This window comes from Macrobrachium rosenbergii, chromosome 2 (genome assembly GCF_040412425.1).
Source record: "Macrobrachium rosenbergii isolate ZJJX-2024 chromosome 2, ASM4041242v1, whole genome shotgun sequence".
NCBI classification, from domain to species: Eukaryota; Metazoa; Arthropoda; class Malacostraca; order Decapoda; family Palaemonidae; genus Macrobrachium; species Macrobrachium rosenbergii.
Genome location: NC_089742.1, coordinates 94,929,183 through 94,954,540, shown reverse-complemented (window position 1 = coordinate 94,954,540; position 25,358 = coordinate 94,929,183). Strand labels below are relative to the sequence as shown.

Sequence of the window (25,358 nt, the reverse complement as noted above, 5' to 3'; positions counted from 1 at the left end):
AACTTATAAGTCGCAAATATTTTATGGTGGAAAAACTTTCTGAAAACCCTTGAGAGGATGCTTAGCTGTTATCCGACTCGTTTTCCAATTAAGTAAAACTGTTATGTCAGGTATTCTAAAGATGTGGGAACTTGTCACATAACTTCGTGAGTGCTTTTGCCAGAAATGTCCAGGTTCCGGTGTAAGCGTGTGTATGTGCGTTTCTTTTGCATGGACTCCCAGGGTGTGAAGACTCTGTGGTTCGAGACCTATCAATTAAGACTGTGAACATTGCTGTTTGGAGGCGTTTAATTTCCCAAACTGTAGATTGTTTTTTTTTATTTATATATTGTCGCCTGTGTCAAGCATTTATAGTATTGTGTGCACTTTATGATGTAATGATAGCTAGGAGAATATTAGTTAGGAATAGCGTAAATATAAAAGAGTGAAAAAGAAATGAGAGAGAACCATTAATAGACAAATGATAGACAGAGAAAGAGAAAGATAGAGAGAATAACGATCAAGAAGTGTCGTGAGTATGCAGCCAAAACACTGGTGCCTGAATAATCTAAGTGCAACCATTAAAATCTGCCCACCCATCTCACATGTGTCCTGACCTTTCAACTTTCGCCAGAACCTGAAGACTTCCGGTGACGTCATTAGTCCCACCCACCGTAGCAGGAATTAAGTCAATTAATCACATCCAAGGTACGTCGTTAGATAATTGTCAACCAATAAGGACGACTACAAGGTGGAACAGAAGCAATTGTCCGCCTGCTGATGGGATGGACATTTCCTTTGAAGAACCTTCAAGAAGGCAAGCTTAAAGGGAGAGAGGAGATAGAGAACATCCAAGAGCCTTAGTGGAGGGAGGTCAAGAGCCTCACCAGTTGTGGGTTAAGAAGATTCAAGAAAGGCTCATACTTCAGTTCGTAGTCATACTACTTAATTTTTATATATACTGTATTATTTTACTAGTGTGTTAATGAAGTAAGAAAACTGAACTGTGTCTTCCTAAGTCTCCTGAGACTCTAACAACTAACAACAAACAAAGCCAGAAGCGATAAAGTAACTATAAAGGTAAAATAAAACTAATTCAAATAAGAAGAAACAACAAAACATTACTATAACAATCATTACAAAGATAACAATAATAAACTTCTTCACACTGGTAACGGATAAAAATAAAGAAAAGACGACATTACAGTAAGTAACATGGGAGGAATTCCCATATCTTGATTTTTATGCATTTGTTAATAAGGGATTTATTTGACTTCTTCAGATGTTTCGCTGATAAATAGGTTGAAGATGTACTCATTGGGAATGCACTGGACTTTGACTTATTTTGACCTGTTGTGAGTTACAGTGCAAAGATAATAATTAGTTAAATATGATAGACTGTAATATGATTGATCTTTTGGGAACTTTAGTATTCCATTTTACCTCATCTCTTATTTCTTGCAATCTAGTTATGTTATATTTTGTCAAATAAATTATTTTGGGTAAAACTTGTTTCACTGTATACCTGAGAGAGAGAGAGAGAGAGAGAGAGAGAGAGAGAGAGAGAGAGAGAGAGAGAGAGAGAGAGAGAGAGAGAATGGAGGGTCAGTAGGTACAGATATGCACTAGCAGTAGCCTTTTGATGCAGTCACTACCAAGCTACCAATAGATGGGACTTCTCGACTTTGTAGTAAGAGGTAACCAATGAAATTTCCTCTTGGCTGGGTAACATATACAGTATATATATATATATATATATATATATATATATATATATATATATATATATATATATATATATATATATATATATATATATATATATATAGTGTTTGTGTGTGAGTATTTGTAATTTCTTCACACTTCATGGATTTCCTTGTGGGGGGGAGGGTGGGAATCAGTCCAACTTTTCTTTGAAATTCCAACAAACTTTCCACCACAATCAGCTCCGGAGAAGTTGTGCAGGCCTATAAAACCCTGGGGCTTCTGCTGACCAATTACCTGCACATATGACCTTACATCTAATTCTCTGCACTTTGCACTTACACCTGTGCAACACTTGAGCCGAGTGAGAGTGCCTAGGCAATCATTAGAGGCAAGGTGCGATGAAGGAAACTTCTTTCCAAGCAACCTGACTCGTTTTTACATCCGTAAAAGAGAAAGAAATAAAATTCATTTCAATATTATTGTTTTAATCGCTAGAACTGTGGGTTTTCATTCGCCCCTTCATAAACTCTCTCCTTCATTCCCAAAATGGTTAAGCCTTTAATCCCTCTCTCTGTTCAAATAACTGCCTAAGGCCTTGTTTCCAGGTAACCTTTGAAGAGGCTTTCCTCAACGATGTCAGACAACGAGCAAGGGAGGAGCCAAAAAAGAGAAAGTTGGCATCACACTGCTTGGGCAGGGTAACCTCTCCACAAGGCCTGAGTATCCCATGTGCTTCCTATAGAAAATGAGGCAAAGATTGACCTTTTGCGCCATCTATCTGGATGGCCAGGCATAATCCCCTAAGGTTAGAAATAGATGATGCAACAGCAGTCAAGAGTGAGAAGTGCTCAGAACTCCACCAAGAACAGATATACTTACCTTTGCCTGTCCCTTGTACCCTGCACGTGTTCGACCCCAAGGTTCGAACCGGTATACTTTTGTTGTGGCATCCCCTTAAATTCCCTCCTCCATTGTCGGTGCCCTACTGAACGGGGACATCGTCATCTTAACGAAGGTAATATACTGGAATAAGGTTTCTTTCAGTCACGATTCCTGTTATTTTTGTCTGATTTATTTTCTGTTTCCATTGTGCGATCACCTTCAGTAATTTGTGTTGAAGCAACAAGTGCTAATGTAATTGTGCATTTAGTGTTGAACTGAGTTATTTGGCACCAGTTGTGCATTCCCTCAGTTCCCTTTGAGTGACTTATTATTCTTGCAAGTAACTGTCTTGCATAATCTTGTAGATCTGCCCTGGCTGTGGAACCACTCCCAGCTCTATCCCATGTGCAGTGGCCTTTTGCCACCCCTTCTACCCCTCTGCGATGTTTCCTGTTATGAAGACATCATCGACATAGGATATTTCTCCTGCATAGGATTCATTCATTTAGCAGGCCCTTATTATTATCTGTCCAGTAATTCATCATTCTTCTGATCTGTGTGTATTATGTAGATATAATTGATTAAGAGAACCCTTGAGTTTAAGTAATCTTCCCTCACATGAAGAAGGCCCTAAGCCACGGATTTTCCCTTGATTTATTTGTCTATGGAATTGCCTTAATCTGTCTATTTAGTCAGATGTTTTAATGAAATACAGTAGATTTCTTGATAATGTAAAGAACTTCTTGCGATTATCCGTTGCTGCCCAGAATCAAGTAAGTATCTGAGGTATATTCGTAGCCAAAGTCAATCAAGAGAATGCACACATCTGTATCAGGGGATCGCACATGTATTTCTTTGAGTTTGTTGTCATGTAGGCTGTCAAGGACATGAAGAGGAATTAAGGTGTCGGCTTCCTCATGCCCATGAACTTTGAAATCTTCTTTAATGGTATGAGGGGAATTGATATTCACTAATGTGTGGAAAGCGACCACTTCTTGCTTCATGGATCCTTTGAAGTGCTCCAACAAAGCTTTAGTTAGAAGTTCACAAAGCCCCTCCTTCGTTTTAGATGATGATAGAAGGTCCTTGAGTGGTATGGTTTTAATGCTCATTTCATCATAACTAACAGCAGAAGTTGCTCTTTTTGCCCTTGTTTTTGCCTTCAGGCTGCCTTCAATACAGCGGTCAAAGAGTACTATTGCCTCATCATAGCCATTTGACATTCTGCTGATTCTTGTGATGAAAGCCTGCTTAAGACGACATGTCTTTGTCATGGCGGGTGTCTTTTTCATGCACTGCAACACTGCCATTGCATCAATTATCTGCACACAATCATTGGAACTTGCATTTTAGAGGTCAAACCTGTTGCAGGCATAGCATTAGCTGCTCCTTCAATGACGTGCATGAGGCTCTCTTTGCCAGGGCAGAGGAGCAGGGAACCATCCCCAACAAACACCGACTGTGGCACCACAGCCATCTCGTAGTCACCAACTGTAGCTTCTAGCTTGGAAACCAACTCCGGTCGAGACTGCTGAATGACCAGAAACCGTGCTAGCAGCTGGCACACTTCCTTAGTTTGATAACTTTATTATCAACTGACACTCGGGTCTTGTCCATCCAGTTGGAGAATGTCTTCAGTTTCAGTTTTTTCATCTTGTCCCCGATGGATATTTTGGAAGTTTTTAGAAGACAATCCCCAACAAGGTCCTCATACTGCTTTTGACCTAAGTTTGCATAGCTGAGGATGTTCTGTTTTGCTTTAGGAGGAATGAGTGCAGTGGAAACAATGCTCTTCAAAGGTGTTTCGATCACATAGGGATTCCCATCACAGTAGAGTTCCAAAGAGTTTCTGAGTTTTAAAGCATTGTGGCTGGAATGCAGGGAGATATTTCCATGAAGCTGATTTGGTTGAGTTCTGGGAGTGGTGAGGGAAGCTTAGCAAGAACTGGTTAACAATTCGAGCTAAGTGAGGTGTGGTGTGAAGCAGCCTATTTAGGGCATCTTCATCTTTAGTGAGCCTGACAATGCCTCCATGTTTTTTCAAACCCTTTATCTCTTGCTCCAATGCTTGGTCAGCAAACGAACTTGTGAATGAAATTTCAGATTTGTCCATAACAAATTCTGCAGACCTGAGGGCTTCCCATGTTGCTGGGTTGTCTTTCTCCAGTGCGTTCATCTGGGCATTGTGAAGTGGCATTAACCTTGCATAAATGAGGAGGTTATGGACAAAGTAGTATTTTACTTGATTCTCTAAAGTGGCAAGGTACCCCTCCCAATCTCCTTGCCTGCAGTCACTGATCAAGTGCAACAAGCTATCATCTTGCTCTAAGTATTGGTAAAGATATTGGGCCAGCTCTCCGACTCCTTCCTGGTTCTCTTGTTTTTGCATTTCGGTTGCATAATATGACTGAATGTCCTAAAAAATCCCAACCATTTTAGAATCTTGCTCATGGAGGACCTGCTTTAGTTCCACACACTGTAAGTGCAGGGGTTCAGGTTGAAGTTCGCCAAAGATTGGATCAAACTTCACCATCATGATGGCCAATGCATTGATGATGTGGTACTCCACTCCCCTCTTGAAGGCCTTGCCACCATAAATTCCTTGGAGCTCTGCAGAAGAGTAGATGCTGCTCTCTATGACATGTGTCAACACCGCTGCTTTCAATTATCTTTCCCAGGGCATGTAGTGAAGCAAATGCAAGATGTAAGATACCAGCTCTCAAAACCGAGTTGTTGTTGCAGACAGACTCATGAATTTTTAATCATCTACATCAGCATTCAAAATTAAATAATCTATTTATTAACTTTATATTGGCACCTTTACCTCTAAAATATCAGGGGCACTCAAAATTCGATTCAGCACCCTCAAAAACCCGTCTAGATACTAAGATCATATATTCAGCTAATATGTTCCTGACGTGTGACCCGCAGTTGGTTCAGCAGCAACCATTTTGAAAAGGGCTCAAAAAGGGGTTTTATGGGTCCTGAAAAATTTGGACCCGAAGATTTCCTGTAACTGTAGTCCATCATGATACCAAATCTTGAAAAAAATCAATTTCAGCACAAAAGTCCTACGGGACGTCATTTTCGTACACATCATCCTGCGCTATATTTTGTCTGGAGTTCCACATGGTAGTGTTCTTGGTCCACTGTTATTTTTGGTGTATACAAGTGACATGGGTGTTGGCCTGGAAAACAAAATTGTTCAGTATGCCGATGATGCAACATTGTGGGTGTAGCAAAGTGTCCACTTATGAGATGTGAAGCTGCCCTCAGCTTCAATCGGGACATAGACAGGATCAGTGAATGGGGTAGTTGGTGGGGTATGAGGCTGAACCCCAGTGAAACGAAAACACTAATGATTAGCAGATTTCGTACAGATATCCCACCCCATCCTCCCCTTCAGGTGGATGGAATTTTGCTGAATGAGTCTGAAGCTTTAACTAATCTAGGTGTAACTTTTGACTCACATCTAACTTTTGAGAAACATCTAATGAAAGTTTCTGCAAATGCCGCACGAAAGTTAGGTATTGTTCGTAAGGCCTCATATATTTATAACAGTGATAAAATAAATGCAATGTATTTTAGGTCATTTGTACTTCCTTTACTAGAATATTGTTCTTTGTGGATGTCTGCTTCTGCCAGAAATTTATCTCTTTTTAGATAGAGTGGTTCGTGATGGTAAGTTTCTGTTTCCTAATAGTAGCAGTTATGACTTGGACCATCGACAGATGGTTTCCTGTTTGTCACTTTTTCATAAGTTTTAATTCAACAGAGATCTTGCACATTCACAATTGATCCCTGAACCATTTTACCTGCCGAGAGCAGATGCAATGCGTTACTACCCTAATACTAGTTTCCTTCCACTTTAATACGTTTTTATCTTTTAATTTTTCTTATTTAATAAGTGGGATCTCTTATTTACTCCCTCTTACTTCTTTCTAATGAACATCATATTTGGAAGCTTGAATTTCAAGTCAGTGGCCACTTTGGGCTTGCGCCATATGAATAAGTTTCATCTTGTGAATAATAATAATAATAATAATAATAATAATAATAATAATAATAATAATAATAATAATCATCATCATCATCATCATCATACAGCTGGTAGTGGTCTGAAATTTTTGCTAAGACAAACCATAGACTGTGTAGCTTCAATGAGTGTCTTTCCGTTTGATGACAGACTGAGTTTCTTCTCTGTAAAAACTTTCCAAATGCTACATGTCTTCTTTACTTCCTCTGTAGGGACAGGAATATTTCTGGCCTCACAAAGTATAGAGGCCGAGCCGCCCTCAGGAATCTCTGTGACATTACATGAAGATTAAACAAAGCAACAAGGTTTTGTTCTCTAGCAAATGCAAAGGAAGGTGATTTAATTTGTATTTATTATAAATTAATTGCTCTTGATATTTTCCTGTAAGTACAGCTTTAATATTATTGTTTTTACGTAATTTTCTTAAATTATTCAACAACAGATTCGCTAGGCTGCTCTCCTTATGTTGACAAGAAATTTCTATAAACAATTCATACGGAGTTGGGCACTTTCATAAGTAGTAGCCTGCCTTCTTCAGCGTATTCATACTCATCATAGTATGCATAGTTTACTATAGCTGCCAGTTTATCAGGAGCAGTTTCACACTTGAATGATATTAGAAAACAGGGAATATAATCCCTATATTTCCATTCATCGGATCTAAACCAGGAGCGCCCTAGGATCAGGTTACAAACATGAAGGCTTCAGTAATTTGCGCCCAAGATGACGTGAATTTAATAAGTTATATCGATTGTCATGAGAGAGAGAGAGAGAGAGAGAGAGAGAGAGAGAGAGAGAGAGAGAGAGAGAGAGAGAGAGAGAGAGAGTTCAGGTATAATAACAAAGGAGACAAATATACTTTCTCCGGATGCAGTCCGTTTTATTTTTAGCGTGGTGTTTTTGGACAAGAAGTGAAATCTGGAGGCCTGAAAGGAGTGTTAAGTTCACTGAGCTGCTCAGTTTCACGCGCCCCTCCCTCTCCCTCGGTTGTGAATAGTTTCTCGCTAGGACGAGCCATGAGTCATCGCTGGATTCTTAATCACAGCTATTTCTTTCTCTCTCTCTTTCTCATTTCTTTGACTGCAGCTGCTCTAGGTTTTGAGGTCGACAATGATGCCGGGCTAAAAAAAGTAAGTGTTTTCCATACGATAAGTGCTTTCTTGGGTTTGGGTAGCCTATTCATTAAAGTGCAGTTCTGGCCTGTACAATTATGTTATCAGACGTGTTATCAAATTTCGTGCATTCTCAACATTTTCAGTTTCATGATCTTTTGATCGAGCGATCGGCACTTTAGTATTTTCACATAAAATTTAATAAAAAAAAAAAACTTTTTAAGAAGTCAGAAATGGAGCTGATGAATTTAATACTCTATTTTTAGAAGTCCTGAGACTGTGCCAAACGGAAGCTGTTGAACAGGCATTAGTAAAGTACTCCAGATTAGTACCATCGACATTCCTAAATCTATAGCCTACTCCTTTTGAACTCATCTGTCCCCGAAAAATTAACAGTCATTGACACCTGGACATAACAACACTGGGATGTGCTGCCGACAGGCAGAAGGTGAGACAAAAATGGTAGAGGAAGGACACGAGACCTAGCGACAAACAAATGAGAGAGAGAGAGAGAGAGAGAGAGAGAGAATAACTAACGAATGGAGAGGGAGAGATAAAAAATAACGGCTATCCCAATTTTCTTAAAGCATCGTACATGTATTATAGACTAGGCCTAGACTTTTTTTTCGAACTGTTGATTAACTGACGAAATTCAGTACTTTTATTTTTAATATTAAATTTTAACATTAAATAGTATTCCCCTCCACTCTCTCGTAGTTAATGCTCATCGAATAGCGAGTAAGATTTTCAGTTAAGTTAACCTTTTCCTTATCACTTACTATCTAACCTTCATTATTGTTACTCGGTTCAGGATTACATCTGTCCACCATAGAAAAACAATCTAAATGCGCCTTCAATAATAGATTTTTTAATTTCCTTAATTTCGATTAACAATTACTTTGCAGTGATGTTAAGCTGTTGCTGTATTTAGTAACAGAGAAGGGGGAATGCATTCTTGTATGTATGCTTATGCTGATTTTACTCAACGCCAGCCTTGCTCATTTATGTCTATAAATGTCTCAACAAAAGAATAGACCATTCTCGAAGTCAGAGGCCGAAGATGGTTATGGTTTTCTGGGTTAGAAGCGCAGAGCGTTAATAATAACATGGGGTGGCGATCCTCCTGTCGGGCATGTGACCTCGGGCGGCCATATTGAAACTCCTGGTCCAGCATGACAGCACCGTAGTGTAGTGGTAAAACACTAGGCAGCACATTACTTTTCCCACTCGTTTAATTGTTATAAGAATATTTTCTTTTATTACAGGTAAGTTAATCATTACTGTATAATAATATTTCGAGATGTTATTGTTCTTTGGTCTATTGTAGGTGAAGTAAAGAATTTTGCATTGTTTTTATAGTGCAGTCATGCTCGAATCTGGGGTGACATGATTCATTTTGTACCGTCCAAAATCTCAGATGTCAAGGGTAAGTGAAGAAATCTATCACACCTAGGCCTAGGAAGAAAACCTTGGCTTTAACAAAAGAATAATTGCATAGGCGAATATTTACTAGAAAGCCATAATTTTTGAAGTGGTTAAGAGACATAAATTATTTTATTTTTATGAAAATCCAAATAAATATTCCTCAAACAAATACAAAATAAATCGCAGTTGCTACTCATTGTAGACCTATAGTACAGTATGGTCCCAGGTGGTTTTTGTTGCCGCCACTCAAATGGTTGCATCACACAGGCTCTGCCGACTCGTATTTACTTATTAATTTTTTTTTTTCAGCGTTGATGGGTAAAAACAATCATATAAGGCTGTTTCAGATTTTTTGGTTGCATTGCAAACAATATCAATGTTATGACTATTTTTTTTAATCATTTTAACATTCGAACTGAGGTTTGATGATGACTTTTTTTGTCAACACATCGGCGATGAGTGAACGAAAGTTTTGAAAATGTTTCATAAGTGTTTTTCCGAAAATTCCTTACAGTTTTGAAATATATAGCAGATTTCACTCTCATGAAACGTATTATAGCCTTGTTGTATGAAATAATAATTGTGTTTTCGCACTGAAATAACAGATAGCCTAAGTATGGAACATTTAGTTGCCAGTTCGTGAATTTTGAACGAAATCCTATGCAATCATGTCGTATCACTTAAGAGCATAGCTTGTCATTTCTTCTTTCACTACAGCCACTAATATTCCTTTCAGCCATGAAATAACAGACAGGACCATTAAGCATTTCTTGGTGGGTACCTTGTCCATTGGCATGCCTTTATGCCATCATGGAAGAAGCCATTGAATGTGTAAATAATTTCATTTACCTTGGAGTATAAAAAAAAAAAAATTATATGCTCTCTTTAGCAAGTGATATAAAGCTCTTGAAAGAAAAGGCACAAAGCTGGTTAAGTGCCATGAAAAGACTCACTTCACATTGCCAAGAAGCATCAAGTCATCTCTTCAGTGAGCGTCCTGACTACTAGCTGGAATCTACCATTGGCGTATACATCTGATACACTCTCACCTGTTGGAGCAGTTGGGCTGCTACTGACAAAAAATTTGCATATATACCCCTGTTCTGCTGTCTGTGTTCGTTCTCCACTGAAAATTAAACCATGTGTTTTGAAATGTCCAGCCTAACAAGTTTACTATGAAATAATATTGTGCTGTTCTAAATTATTGAACTTTTACTACAGTCTAGAGATACAGACTTCCCTTAGCTTGAGTGAATTAGAAAGAATATATACCTGTATATATATATTTATATATATAAATATATATTATATATCTATATATAGAAAGGAATGAGAATGATTATATAATATATATACTATATATATATATACATACAGCGTGTAACACGAGTTTATGAAAATATTTTGGGAAATATAAAGAGAAAGTCATTCTGAGCTGAAAATGTTCTATTAACATATACATACATTTTAGGGCTTCGTTTGTTGGTGAGGCGAGTTTTTAAAATGATAGTTTTTCCTTAACGCTGCTCTCGGCCAAGATGGTGCACGCAATGTCTGATAGTCAGGGATATGGGGGAAGGGTTGACGAAGTGTATTAGGCAAGTGGACTGCTAGTCCTTTAATTATGATTTTTTCTTGCAGGTTATTGAAAAATGTAACATTACAGTCCCTCCCACTAGTATATCATCTGTGAAGAGACTTCATTTTTTGTAATATAATTTTAAGGATGAGCTTTATGTATCAAGAAAGTAGTGTGAATGTTGCTTTGCAACATTTATTTGTGAAAGCTGAATTCTAGCACACACTGGCCTTCTGCCTCGTCGTGGAATTGTTGAATCAAGAGTCAAGGCTAGGCCTACACCTATGCTGAATTATTTGGTTAACTGAAACATTGTTGCTGCTAGTATTGTTTACTGACACTGTTATCAGACACAGGTACAACTGATATAATAAATGCTAGATAGCAGACACAATCTCAATAACACAGCTGTACATTAGAGATATCATACAACACACCCTCTCAAGCTTATGGACAGCTACAAGACAAGCTCCAAAAGGAATCATGCATAACATTTCAAACAATAGAGTCTCTGCATAAATAACTAACACTGACCAGTTAATATAGTACTGTACAAAAATAACCAAATACAATAATAATGAATAATACAACATATCAGGCTGCTTGTTTGGTTTGGGTAGTCTAGAAGATTTCCTTACTTCACTGTGACTGTTGTCACTTAGTGCGCTGGCATTTTGGTCATTTGAATTAGGTGTAGTTTTGCTGGTTTGCAGACTGTCATTTCTTGGTTGCTCTACTTGAGAGTCCGAGTTTTCCCCAGTGTATATCAGAGAACACCTATTCTCCTTATTGTTGATCCAGTGTCTGTAACTACTTTATATGACCTAGGGCTTGCTAGTCTTTCTTTAACTTCTCTTTATTTCTCTTGGTAAATATATGCACTTTATCACCTTCTTGTAGAGCGGGAAGGTTTTGTATTTGGTGATGACTGTTGTAGTTAACTGAATACTGCTATCTGTAACTCTCCTCTTTTCTCCGCAGTTCTTCTTTATCGATATCCCTTGGATGTAGAATGTCTGGGTGAACAGGTAGTTTCGTATTTATCTTTCTACTCATCAGGAGTTCGCTGGGCGTAAGGCCATTTCTGAGAGGCGCTGAGAGATAGGCAAGTAGGCCAAGATAAGGATGTGCATTCTTCTTAAGAATATTTTTGGCCGTCTGTACGCTCTCTCTGCTTCCCCATTGGCTTGTGGATGAAGAGGCAATGATGTCACGTGAGCAGATCCCCAATCCTTTGCGAATTCTTGAAATTTGCGACTGGTGTGCTGAGGTCCATTGTTGGAAATGACTGTATCAGGAATTCCATGAGTCGAAAATATCTTGGACAAAGCTCTGATAACTGCTCCTGAAGACATGGTTTTCAATTCTTTGAATTCAAACCATCTGCTGGTGTAGTCTACTGCTATGACATATGACTTTCCTTCAAGTTCAAACAAATCGATACCAATCTGGCTCCATGGTTGTTTCGTTGGAAAGAACATAGCCATAAGAGGTTCCCTTGGCTCTGATCTCAACTTCGCGCATGTAAGGCACTTGTTAACCATCGCTTCGATTTGTTTCGTAATGAGGGGCCACCAAACTGAGTAACTTGCACGTCCTTGACATTTAGTAAAACCTAGATGACCTTCATGTAGTGCATTCAGTACTTCCAACTGAAGAGATCCCGGATTAACTATACGGGTGTTGAACATCAAAAGTCCTTGATTTACCGTGAGATGCTGTTTCTTCTCCCAGTATGGTTTCAAGAGTGGCTGAGTAGGCATAACTGCAGGCCATCCATCATGACAATACATGACTACTTGTTTGCAAATAGCATCGGCCTCTTGAGCTACCCTAATTTCTTCTAGTCGTCGTTCCGTAGCTGGGATACACTTCAGATTTGCTTCTTGATATTCTTCTACTTCTTCAATCAACTGAAGATCTTCCGTTGTTGGGAGACTTGTCCGAGTGCGGGATAAAGCATTGGCTGTATTTTGACGTACCCCTTGGACATAGGTTACTTCAGGTGAATATCTTGCAAGTCGGAGACAAAAACAGAGTATTCTAGGTGGAAGCTTTGATAGGTCAGTACCTGAGAGTAATGGAACTAACGGGCTGTGGTCTATCTTTAGACTGAAGGTTGTACCTAATACATAATCCTTAAACTTCTTGCAGGCCCATGTGGCTGCTAAAGCTTCTTTTTCGATAATTACGTATCTCTGCTCGGTCTCGCTTAGTGCTCTTGAAGAGTAGGCAATCAGTCGTCGATTACCGGAATCGTCAAGTTGTAGAAGAACAACTCCTAATCCATCGCGGCAGGCATCAGCGGCAATTGTGCTCCTTTTGTTAGGATCGTAAGGTGCTAGTACATCCGTGGATATGAGTTTGTTTTTTATTGTCTGGAAAGCTGCTTCTTGAGGCTGGTCCCAGAACCAGTGTTGACTCTTCTTTAAGAGTTGCCTCCGTGGCTTGTTGATACTTGGTAGGAACTTGGCTAGTTGGTTTACCATACCGTTAAACTGTTGCAATTCGGTAACATTAGTTGGTCTTGGAAATTCTTTGATAGCCTTTGTTTTCTCTGGGTCTGCCTGTATTCCATTTCCGGAGATAATGTGCCCTAGGAATTTAATCTGCTCCTTAGAGAATTCACACTTGTCGTTTAATGTAACTCCTGCATCCTGCAATCGCTGTAGAACCTTTCTGACACGCTATCCTGTAAGGGGCCATGGATGAGAATGTCATCCATGTGACAGACAACTCCTTCCAGTCCCTCTAGAATAATTGACATTGTCCTCTGGAAAATTTCAGGTGCTGAGCTAATCACGAAAGGAAGCCGGTTGAAACAGTACCGTTCAAATGGGGTTACGAATGTTGTCGAGAGTCTTGATTCTTCATTGAGGGGTATCTGCCAGAATCCAGAATTAGCATCCAATTTTGTAAACACTTTGCTTCCTTGTAGCTTGGTGAGGTTTTCGTCGATGCTGGCCATCAGGTGTATTTCCCTTTTAACCACTTTCTTCAACAGCATAAGATCCACACAAATTCTCACATTCCCATTATGCTTCACTGCATTAACCATTCCTGAGCACCACTCAGTTGGCTTGGTTACGGGTGTTATGAGGTTTTGCTGGATCATCGTTTGTAGTTTCTCCTTTAATTTTGGGAGTAGCGGATGGGGGATTCTTCTGGGCATATAATGGCAAAAGGGTGTTGCGTCATCACGCAAAGCTATCTTGTACTTTGTTTTCATCATCCCTAGGCCTTTGAAAAGTTTTGGAAAATCCTCTCGAAAGTTAGGCACGTTTCCAACTTTGTAAACTTCGGGTCCAGGTGTTAACAGTCCTAATTTCTTTACTGCCTTCTTGGAGAGAAAATTATGGGGCTGTTTTGACATGGCAAATACGTCCTCAACAAGGGCATTATTTCTTATTCTAAGTTCTGCATTTGGAATCTTACCTCTGAATAAGTGAGATAATTTTACACCACCTGGTCCTACAAATTTACACATCTAGGGTGAAAGCTTGAGTCCTTGAAGCCATGGCATTTCTCATAGATGATTTTAGCTTTCGATCCACTGTCAAGTTTAAATGTTGTCTTTTCATTGCTCACTCAAACATTTGCTGACCAGAAGTTTTCCTTATCTGTCTTGACTTCTCCTAACATGTAGCATCCATCTGTAGAGTCATCATAGTCTTTGTCGCTGACTTCATGCACTGATCTTCTTGCTCGGCATACTGCTGCATAATGTCCTATTTTACTACACATCTGGCATCTCGCATCTTTGGTGGGACAATCTCTCTTGTAGTGCTCATCCTCTCTGCCGCACCACTGGCACTTTCGTGGACTGGTTGATGTTGGTCTACTTCTCCCAGGTTGCTTCTGTTTTGCAAATTCCTGTGTCTTATCACTTCTGCTTTTCTTGCTGAATGTTTTCTTCCCTGTTGATTGTAGCCTAGTAGTACCCTTATGTAGTTCCTCGCTGGGTGAGCGGGTTCTGTTCTCAGCTACCACTCTGTTGGTCATGAGTTTGAATCTCCGACCGGCCAGTGAAGAACAAGAGGAATTTGTTTCTGGTGATAGAAATTCATTTCTCGCTATAATGTGGTTCGGATTCCACAATAAGCTGTAGGTCCTGTTGCTAGGTAACCAATTGGTTCTTAGCCACGTAAAAATAAATCTAATCCTTCGGGCCAGCCCTAGGAGAGCTGTTAATCAGCTCAGTGGTCTGGTTAAACTAAGATATACTTAACTTAGTACCCTTATGCTTTGCTGTATAGTCAACTGAGTTAGCTTCAGATTTTCCCGTGATCACCTGTTTGTGCGTTCGAGATATTTCAGTAACTTGAAGACTTTGCACTACTTTTTCTAAATCTGGAACTGGTCGTTCACGAAGTAGTCTTTCTCTTCCTGCTTCGTCCGAAGTACTTATGACTTTCCTGTCTCTAATAAGAGAAGTCCTGAGGTCGCCGAACTCACACGAATCAGCCAGCTGATGTAAGCGTCGTACATACTCGTCAATACTTTCATTACTTTCCTGATCAGCAGAGTTAAAGTCAAACCTTTCATAAAGCACATTACGTTGGGGCACGAAGTGTAGGCATAATTCTTCGACTACCCTTGCTGGTTTCTTCATGTCTTCCGAGGTCAAGGTTGGAAGGGAATTCACAACTTTCTTGCATTCAGCTCCCATAACTCTACATAATGTTGCAGCAACGATTTCCATCCCTTTGCTGTCTTCCTTCCCTTCAGCATTTCTCATTTCAGCTCTTAGATTAGTAGCTATGAGGTAGTAATCCCAGGAGTTCTCGAATTTTTTCCAGTTTTCAACATCTCCCTTGAGGGTCATGGGTTGAGGTGCAGGAATTTGGTAAGTAGCCATCTTTACTTTGTGAATGTGTATTAGGTGTGGTTTTGATTGAAAACTCTTAGCCTAGCACTTTAAATTCGCTTGCACTTTGGCATAAATTCTCGGAACTTTAACTGCAGATTTTACTGGTCTGGAAATATTTGGGTTCTTTCAAGTTGGCATCACATCACAGCTGCATGCAGAGTGGAGGACCAATGATGTATCATACGATAATAAGTTTGAATCAACTTTATATTCCCAAATACCTGTGCAAAAATGTTCCTGAGAAGTTCACAATCTCCTGTGAGGCATGCAAAAATCGTGCAACATTGATATGTGCACAAAATCTGCCAAAATGCTGCCACCGTGCTAAAACATCGTTGGGGCTAGGACTGTTTATTGACAGTCACACTGTTACCAGACACAAGTACAACTGATTTAAAATTAGAGATATCATACAACAATAGTGACAATAATCATGGTGATAAGGGAATGCACTTTGAACAATGTCAGGTTTTTACCTCTTTTGATTACTGTATGAACAGGCTACCTTTGACAGGAAAGAATGAAGAAAGTGAATTTTCCATAGTGTTCCCATTCTTTTTCATCGACAGAGACGAAAGTGCTTTCATAAGTTTGCTTTTTCCTTTGACTGGTGTGTGATGGATACTTTTGGTGAAGAATGAGATTTTTTATAATATGTTTTAAATCTTTGATTGGTGTGTAATGAATAGGCCTATCCTTGATGGAGGGGAAATTCCATTAGGCTTGCTTTTCTTTTTTTGTCAGATTTCAGTGAATACCATTGCTGGAGAGGGACAAGGTTTCAATAATGCATGCTTATTTCCCTTTTTTCAGTGTCTAAAGAATACATTTAATTTGGACACATTTTATCCATATCGGCCTAATTGCCGATTTCCTTTTTTTTTTTTTATCACAGTGGAGTTCACAACCGTCTATAAATGGAACTGCTGCAAAACCCATAAATAAACATCATATCTGCATATTCGACATTACTGGAACGATAAGGCATTGTCTCCAGTTTCTTGCTCTCAAAATGAATCAGGAATTTGACGCTTGTAACCCAGACAGGCTCATCTTGGCGGAAAAGCGAGACATTTTAGAGAGTAACATGTGAACTGATCAGCTCCATCCCCCTCCCCCCATATCCCCAACTACTACGACATCCTGTACATGCTATCTTACTTGCCCGTTTAATGATAACGGCTATTTTAAAAATTCACCACATCGACAAATGAAGCCTTAAAATGCATATGTCTATAGAACATTTTCTGCTCAGAATAACTTTTTCTTTCATTTCCAAAATTATATATATATATATATATATATATATATATATATATATATATATATATATATATATATATATATATATATATATATATATATATGCTTAAAAATCACAGAAGATGCAGATGACTTCAGTATACAAGTGAAGCCCGCAGGAAAATGACAGGCAGAAGTTCAGTACCAAGCAGCGCTTTCACACATCTTCGGGTCACAAATGAGACAGTTGAAAAGGTTACAAGGTAAACAAAAGAACACGAATGCCAGATGGTTAACTGTCAAAGGGTAATAAACAAAAAAGATAATCAAGGATAATTCAGGATCACTCGGTTACAAACTAAAACCATAGACTTAACCACAAGAGATACAGACGTGGTAATAATGAATAAAAGTGCCTATGTAAATAAAATAATAGCATTATTGAATGATAGTAAAACTTACACGAAACTGAAGTCAGATCCTATACAGACAGTGAACCCTCATTTTAGTAAAATTAAATCCATTTTAAAGGACTCTGACCATTTCATGTAACAGTTTACATCTCAGAGCTCCTCCCTACCATATCTCTATGGTTTAGTCAAGGCACACAAAATCAGTACTCCCATTAGACCTAACATTAGTTCAGTAGGCTCAGTTTCGTATAATTTATCTAAATGGCTTGTTGTAAAAATTCTTACACCTTTGGTAGGAAAAGTTTCTAATACGAATGTAAAAAATAATGTCGACTTTATAAACAAATTGAATAGTTTGAATTTGAATTTAGATTTTACTATGGTTAGTTTTGATGTCGTCTCTTTATTTACGAAAGTGCCTGTGGATGATTTGCTTGAATTTTTGGAGGAAAAATGAGAAAGTTACGATATTCCTTTATAGCAAACCTCACTAATCTTATATGGTTATGAATTTTGTTTTAATGGAGGATTTTTTGTACAAAAGTTCGATTATGGCTATGGGTAATCCATTATCTCCTGTCCTTAGTAATGTTTGCATGGAATTTTTTTAGATAAAATTCTTACCAAGAATTTTGCCCCGAAAAGTTGTATGGTTTAGGTATGTGGATGATCTTTTGTATCTGGCCAGTTCACGAAAATCTCCAGGAATTTCTGATTAAGCTAAATAATTTAGTCCCTTACATAAAATTTAGCATAGAGAAAAAGAGAAATTGTAATTTGAATTGTTTTGATGTAACTGTTCATACACATGATAGAAATTTCACCTTTTCAGTCTTTCGAAAATCAGCTGGCATTGCCTCTTTTGTTCATTATTATTCCAATCATCATCAAAATGCTAAATTCTTTGTCTTTTCTGGGATATTCTTATGGGCTTTACGTATTTGTAGCCTGCAATTCATTGATGCTGAGATTAAAACTATTTATGACATTGCTTTGAAAGTTGAATACCCAAGGACTTTTGTAGATGTAACATGGAAAAGAGCCAGGAAAACATTTTATTTAACTAATAACAAACTTGAATTTAGTTAGCACAATATTCTCAAATTACCGTATGATGAAAGGTTTTTAGAAATTCCTAGAATTTTAAAGCTTTTCAACATAAATTTTTTTTTTCAGTAATTTTAATGTTAAGAGTTTAGTAATAAAAAATCTCCTAAAGATGTTTCTGGCTGCATCATCTATGAAATTCCTTGTAAAAAGTGTGATAAAATATATTATGGACAAACTGGAAAATCATTTTCACAACAAATCAAACAACACCAATATTCTGTGAGAACTGGCCAAATATCGAATGCATTATTCGTACATATGAGAGATTTAGATCATCCTATTAACTGGGGTGAAGCAAGATCTTTAGTCCCGCGTAACGACATTGTTAAAAGGAATATCATTGAATTTTGTGTTATCAAGTCAAATAATGGAAGTGTTCTGAATTTAAGTCTTGGGTTGTTTAAACTTGATGACTTCATAATTAAAAAAGTTGTTGCTTATATATAAGCAACAAAATTAATATTCAGTTTTATACACGTTTCTGGATTTTGAATGGGTAAGATTCCGTATCTCTTATGGTTAAGTATATGGTTTTAGTTTGCAACTGCGTGATCCCGGATTATGCTGGATTATGTTTTTGTTTATTACCCTTCGACAATTAACCATCTGGTATTGTTGTTCTTTTGTTTACCTTGTAACCTTCTCAACTGTCTCATTTGTGCCCTGATGATGCATGAATAAACGTGAAAGCGGTTGGCACTGAACTTCTGCCTGTCATTTTCCTGTGGGATTTGCTTATATATATATATATATATATATATATATATATATATATATATATATATATATATATATATATATATATATGCATATATACACACACATATATATATATATATATATATATATATATATATATATATATATATATATATATATATATATATATATATATATATATATATATATATCTAGTTTATTATACAATCACATGGATTAATTAAGTAAACTTACAGAAAACTAGTTTCAAAAAAATAAGATAAAAGGAAATTGTTTATTTACAGGAGCTCAAAATATTAGTCCTAATCAGGATAGATACCTCAATGCTAAAGGGAAATGATCGCAACAGATTTAATAAGTCTTTTCAATCGCTGTTGTACAGCAGCCAAATTCAGTGAACATTGAACTGTGGTTCCAAGCAAGAGCAAATTTCCAGGCTCAAGGTATATACACACGTCTGGAAAATAAGCTCTCATTAGTAATTAATTAACCACAAGTGGTGAATCTTTTATCAAGAATAGTACTCTTAACACCATGGGGGTTAACTTATGTGATTTCACTAGACAACAATGAATGCACTTAATATATGCCTCCATAAATGGAATATGCTTTACTATGGGTTCTTAGTTAGGGACTGCTTAAGAGATGAAAATTTGAACAAGGGAATTGAGAGATTAAGTTGAAGGGAAAGAAAACTGGGAGTAATTGTCACAATCCAACTTAGCGCTGGGTTAAATAATGCAATGATCAGTAGCATTAAGATTCCTTGGTCCATGAGGAATAACAATCACCCCACATGATGGAGACAAAGGGGGGAGAAACAAAGAGTACTTGGAGACAACACTGAAACTTCTGTTTGCTATCGTAGCTGAGCTGAGAGTCTGGCAATGTGGGGTTGACTTCGGTTGCTTGTCTTCAAGCTCCTCCCCCAAGCTTACTTTGGGGGCTTGGTTGCAGGTCTCGCCTGGAAAAATGGCAAAGACTTGCCAGTACAGAGGTCAAAGTAAAGTAGGTTTTATGAACAGTATATCTAAGGTTTGACCTAGCAAAACTTATCCCCTTTTATGACATTTATTAGTTAAAATTCCCACCCTTCAGTTGGTTGGCGATCTTAGTTTGAAAACAACTCCTGCTTCTTCCAGCATTTCTCTTTCTCATGTGAGAAATCTACATTGTCTTCCTAGCTTTAATAGAAAATTCATTCCTTATTCTATTAAGAGGCAAGGAAGGGAGGTCGAACAGCAATATTTATAATAGCTTCCCCCCTTAAGAAGACATTCACTCCCTTTCAGGCGTGAAGGCCTGTACTAAGTAAGCTGTTTGCCTTGATTACTTTACTCTTTTCCCTGAACAGGTTTTGCCCTTGTAATGTGGCTAGCTAAGGATCTACCTACTACTAGAACAGGATATGAACTTTAATAACTTTCTTACTAAGGGACTCCTAACACTACTCAAAGGTGTCTACAAGTATTTATGTGCTACTGCTGATGATAGCAAAATTTTATTCCTAGACAAATTGTATCTTTTATGACATAACCTATTAGAACACTGCTGTAGCACCAGCTTAAATGACAATGAACTAACTAAATTACAATATTCTTACAAGTATACAATTTCTTATGCTAGAATGTACAGTCATACTAAACAAATGAGTAACCTGAAGTTCTTTAAATGATTTTTTTATACTTGAACGAGAGAGGTACCCATTCCTCTTCAGTTTTATATGGAAAATGCTTTCCTCAATTGAGGTAGTATGCCATGCATGTCATGAGCTCACTGGCTCTATACACAATAGTTACAATTACTAGATTAACAAATTATACTTACTCTGGGGATGGATGTGGTGAGGAAGAAGTGTTGGGTGCCAGAGGCTCACAGGTTGCTAGGATCAGTTCAGTGAAGGTTCCTGGATCTCCTGTAGGAGGATCCGTGTCGTGATCTGGATCTGGCACCATGGTAGCTGGCCAGGCGCAGAGTCCAAGTCTTGTGTTGGCTCAACGTCTGAGGCGGACAGAGCGTGGCACTGCTCAGGGCTTGCAAGTGGCGCTGGCAGAGATTGGTGGTTAGGTATGCCTGACAAGGGGTCCAGAGATACAATACCTAGCAGATGGCTTGAGTTTGGCTGAGACAGAGATTCCTGTCTCAGCTGGAGGTCAAAGCCTCTTGGAGATGCTTGGTTTGTGGCGTCCCCTGGGAATTGCTTATTAGGGCAGGACTCCCAATGAGTGGAGTGGCCTGTAGCCTGGCACACTTGACAGCAGTACTGCTTTCTGATAATGTCATTTTGTGCAGAGGGAGGACTAGGCCTGGAGTTGCAAGGAGTGTGCCCCATCCCTCAATCGCTTTGGCGGGTGGAAGGTGATTCTTCTTTTGGTGGCATGCCAGTCAAGGTGGCTGTGTTCTTGGTTGGTGATGTCCCAGTCGATGCCTCTGGTGTGGAGGTAGCAGGGCTACGGTGTGGGGTTGGGGGAGGGCTTCCCCAAAGGAGGTCCTGACCCAACAGGAATTCTACTCCGGGCCTGATTCCACTAACTACACCAAGGTGTTGAGGTAGCATGACCCAAGGTGTCATGACCTGGAGCTCAACTGTGGGGATGGTTTTGGTGTGGCCCTCTACCCATTTCATCTCCCACCGAGTTTGCTCATCAACAGTGGTGCACTGGCTGGCACTTGGGGTCTGTCAATCAAGCTGATGTCTGCTGCAGTGTCTACCATAACTGGTTGGGCCACTGGCAGGCTAGAGCCATCAAAAGGTGCTACCGAGTTGGACTGAGTGTCCACCCTCTCAGGGTGAGGTATCTTCTGTGGCCCAGTCACGGAGGACGTGGTACTTATAAAGTTGACAAACTTGGTGGATTGGATGGGACATGATGTGGGCAGGCCGGATATCCAGCACTATAGTGGCCGGAAGCACCACAGGATCAACAAGCGCCCTTCGTGGGGGCTCTGTTACTTGCTGTGACCATTGGTGGAGAAGACTGAGGGGAACTGGATGGAGAGGAGTTCTGGTTATTGGGAAGAGGCTGCTTGTTGGTGCCCAACTCGTAGTGGCACTTGGATTCGGTGTGTCCCACCTTCTTGCAGTAGGTACATGTGGGCTTGCCAGGTAGTTCGTTCTTTGGCGAGTTGAGCCTGAGAGGTACCTGGGTGGCACTATGCGCCATTGAGACATGCTGTGAGACTGGTTGTAGGCTTCTCAGGAATCAGCCATACAGTAGGCTTCCATTAGTAATGTGGGCTGCTTGTCATTGAGACACACAGCAAGGGGCCAAGGGACACATTGGAAGAGATCCTCCAGCCTGGTCCCATTGAACAGGTCCTCAAACGTGGTGCATGACATGGAGTTGAACCAGTGTGTACTGGGTTGGGTCTTGTGACAGGCCCATTCGGCCCAGGACCAGCCGACTTCCTTGGCAAGACCCCTATCTTATTCATATAACAATGATATTAATATTACTTACTTTGGCCTGTATCCTTCTTTGATTGGGAGATATCGCATGAAATTAATATGATCTGACTTTCAACTTTTAATTAATTTGTAGTTAATTTATTCCAAGTTCTTTATATCTCAGTGGGATAGCTAGCAACAGCTAATGGTTAATTAATTACAGAGATCCGTAGCAAGACGTTGCCAATATTAAGTGGGTTGGTCGGTTATTTCCTTTATAAATTGATTAATTAGAGATGTATTACCTTGCTCCACCTAAGATCCACGTAACTCTGCCACTTAAGGCCAAATAAAGCTCTAAAGGACAGATAATGAAATGGATATCAGGTTGCCTGCTGAAAAGTAGTGTTAGAAAAGATATGGATTAATTAAGTAAACTTACAGAAAACTAGTTTCAACAAAAGTAAGATAAAAGGAAATTGTTTATTTACAGGAGCTCAAAATATTAGTCCTAATGAGGACAGATACCTCAATGCTAAAGGGAAATGATCGCAACAGATTTAATAAGTCTCTTCAATCGCTGTTGTACAGCAGCCAAATTCAGTGACTGCTGAGCTGTGGCTTCTTGGCACCGACGATGCAGAGTCTTCTCCAACCAAGAGGGAATTTGCAGGCTCAAGGTATATACACACATCTGGAAAATAAGCATCCAGATAACAATCTTGCACTAAAGAAGCTCTCACTAGTAATAAATTAATCATAAGGGATGAATCTTATACAAGAATAGTACTTTTAACACCATGGAGGGTAAGTTATGTGATTTTAATAGACAACGATAAATGCACTTAATATATGACTACATAAATGGGATACGCTTTACTAGGGGTTCTTAGTTAGGGACTTCTTAAGAGATGAAAATTTGAACAAGGAAAATGAGAGATCCAGTTGAAGGGAAAGAAAACTGGGAGTAATTGTTACAATCCAACTTAGCGCTGGGTTAAATAATGCAATGATCAGTTGCATTAAGATTCCTTAGTCCGTGAGGAATAACAATCGCCCCACGTGATGGAGACAAAGGGGGGAGAAACAAAGAGTGCTTGGAGACAACACTGAAACTTCTGTTCGCTATGTAGCTGAGCTGAGAGTCTGGCAATGAGGGGTTGACTTCGGTTGCTTGTCTTCAAGCTCCTCCCTCAAGCTTACTTTGGGGCTTGGTCGCGGGTCTCATCTGGAAAAATAACAAATACTCTCCAGTAAATAGGTAAAAAACAAGTGGGTTTTAGGAACAGTATATCTAAGGTTTGACCTAGCAAAACCTGTCTCCCTTTAATACATTATGAGTTAAAATTCCCACCCTTTGGTCGGTTGGCGATCTTAGTTTGAAAACAATTCCTGCTTCTTCCCACATTCCTCTTTCTCACGCGAGAAATCTACATTGTCTTCCTAGTTTTAATAGAAAATTAATTCACTATTCTACTAAGAAGCAAGGAAGGGAGATCGAACAGCAATATTTATAATATACAGTCGTCCGTCACCATATCGCAGTTCACTCATCGCAGTCTCACAGCATCAAGGATTTTTTAATTTAACATATCTAAATTTGTATCACAGATTTTTCGCTACATCGTGGGATTTTGGCGTTTTTATTATTATTATTTTTTTTATTTTGGTAAAATAAGCATTTTCTAGCCTAAAATTTTTATTTTCACAACTAAAAATATTTTTTACAATAAAAAAATGATTTACTAATTTTCAAATATTAATATTAATGTAGACAGCAAAAAATATTTAGAATGCTAAATTAAAATCCCACAAAATCACAAAACACCTTACCAATGTACACTCAGCAAGGAAAGTGAGGATACAGTTTTTTTAAATCTTCGGACATATGTTGCTCAATAATGCGACATCTGGCAACTTTAGAAAGGGGAGGAGCTTCCGTCTTATTGTGTTTGTTTTTTGCTTGACCTCTTATAACTTTCAATCATATTCTACGATTATGAAATCATTGATACTTAAATGCAGTAGTAAGTTTCACAGTATTCGTTCAAGTTGTAATTTGCAGCGACAGTTCTGAGCAAAATAAACATTTTTCGACGTAACTTACCAAGCAACCTTACACAAATGAAGTTATGACACCACATTGAACGGAATGCTTGCATAATTGGAAACGCGATCTTCCATAATGAAATCAAGAATTAAATTTGAGCAATGTCAAATTAAAAGGAACGAATGCATTGTTATGATGAGAGAGAGAGAGAGAGAGAGAGAGAGAGAGAGAGAGAGAGTCTGCTGTTGTGTAAGCCTAGGCCTATATGTACTGTAGAGCTAATTTCATTATTTTTTTTCTTTTAGAGACTGAGCGATACTATTTTTGTAAAGTATGTTTTAGCAATAGAGAGAGAGAGAGAGAGAGAGAGAGAGAGAGAGAGAGAGAGAGAGAGAGAGAGAGAGAGAGAGAGAGTTGCTGTTGTGTAAGCCTAGGCCTATGGTAGAGCTACTCATTTCATTGTTTTTTTCTTTTAGAGATTGAGCTACACTATGTTGGTATAGTATGTTTAGCAATGGCGAGATGAGCAATGGAGAGAGAGAGAGAGAGAGAGAGAGAGAGAGAAACTATGGCAACGTCAAGAAACATCCAGTTACTTGTGTTTTCCCCCCGAAGCTCCTGCGCTGCCCTTCACATCTTGTGGATTTAAATAGATTTGGTCAACCTACCCTAGGTGTCACAACATTTACTGCCATTAATTCCAGCTGACTTTTAACACCGTGAAATACAAACATGAATGTGTAAAAATTAAAGAAATTAGCATTACCTCGTATGATGATGCAATAATAAGCCTGTTCATAACGGAAAACGAGTAAATATTGCCGTTCTGATGAATAGTACTACAC

General features: G+C 38.7%; 1 protein-coding gene across 1 annotated transcript in view; it reads left to right on the top strand.

Annotated features, from left to right (window-relative positions):
- Window positions 1-7,557: 7,557 nt before the first annotated feature.
- LOC136843715 (uncharacterized) overlaps window positions 7,558-25,358 on the top strand; it is a 780,729-nt gene continuing 762,928 nt past the window's right edge. The window contains 1 exon segment of the mRNA XM_067112312.1: window positions 7,558-7,734. Coding sequence (XP_066968413.1) covers window positions 7,621-7,734 — 114 coding nt within the window. The 5' untranslated portion in view covers window positions 7,558-7,620.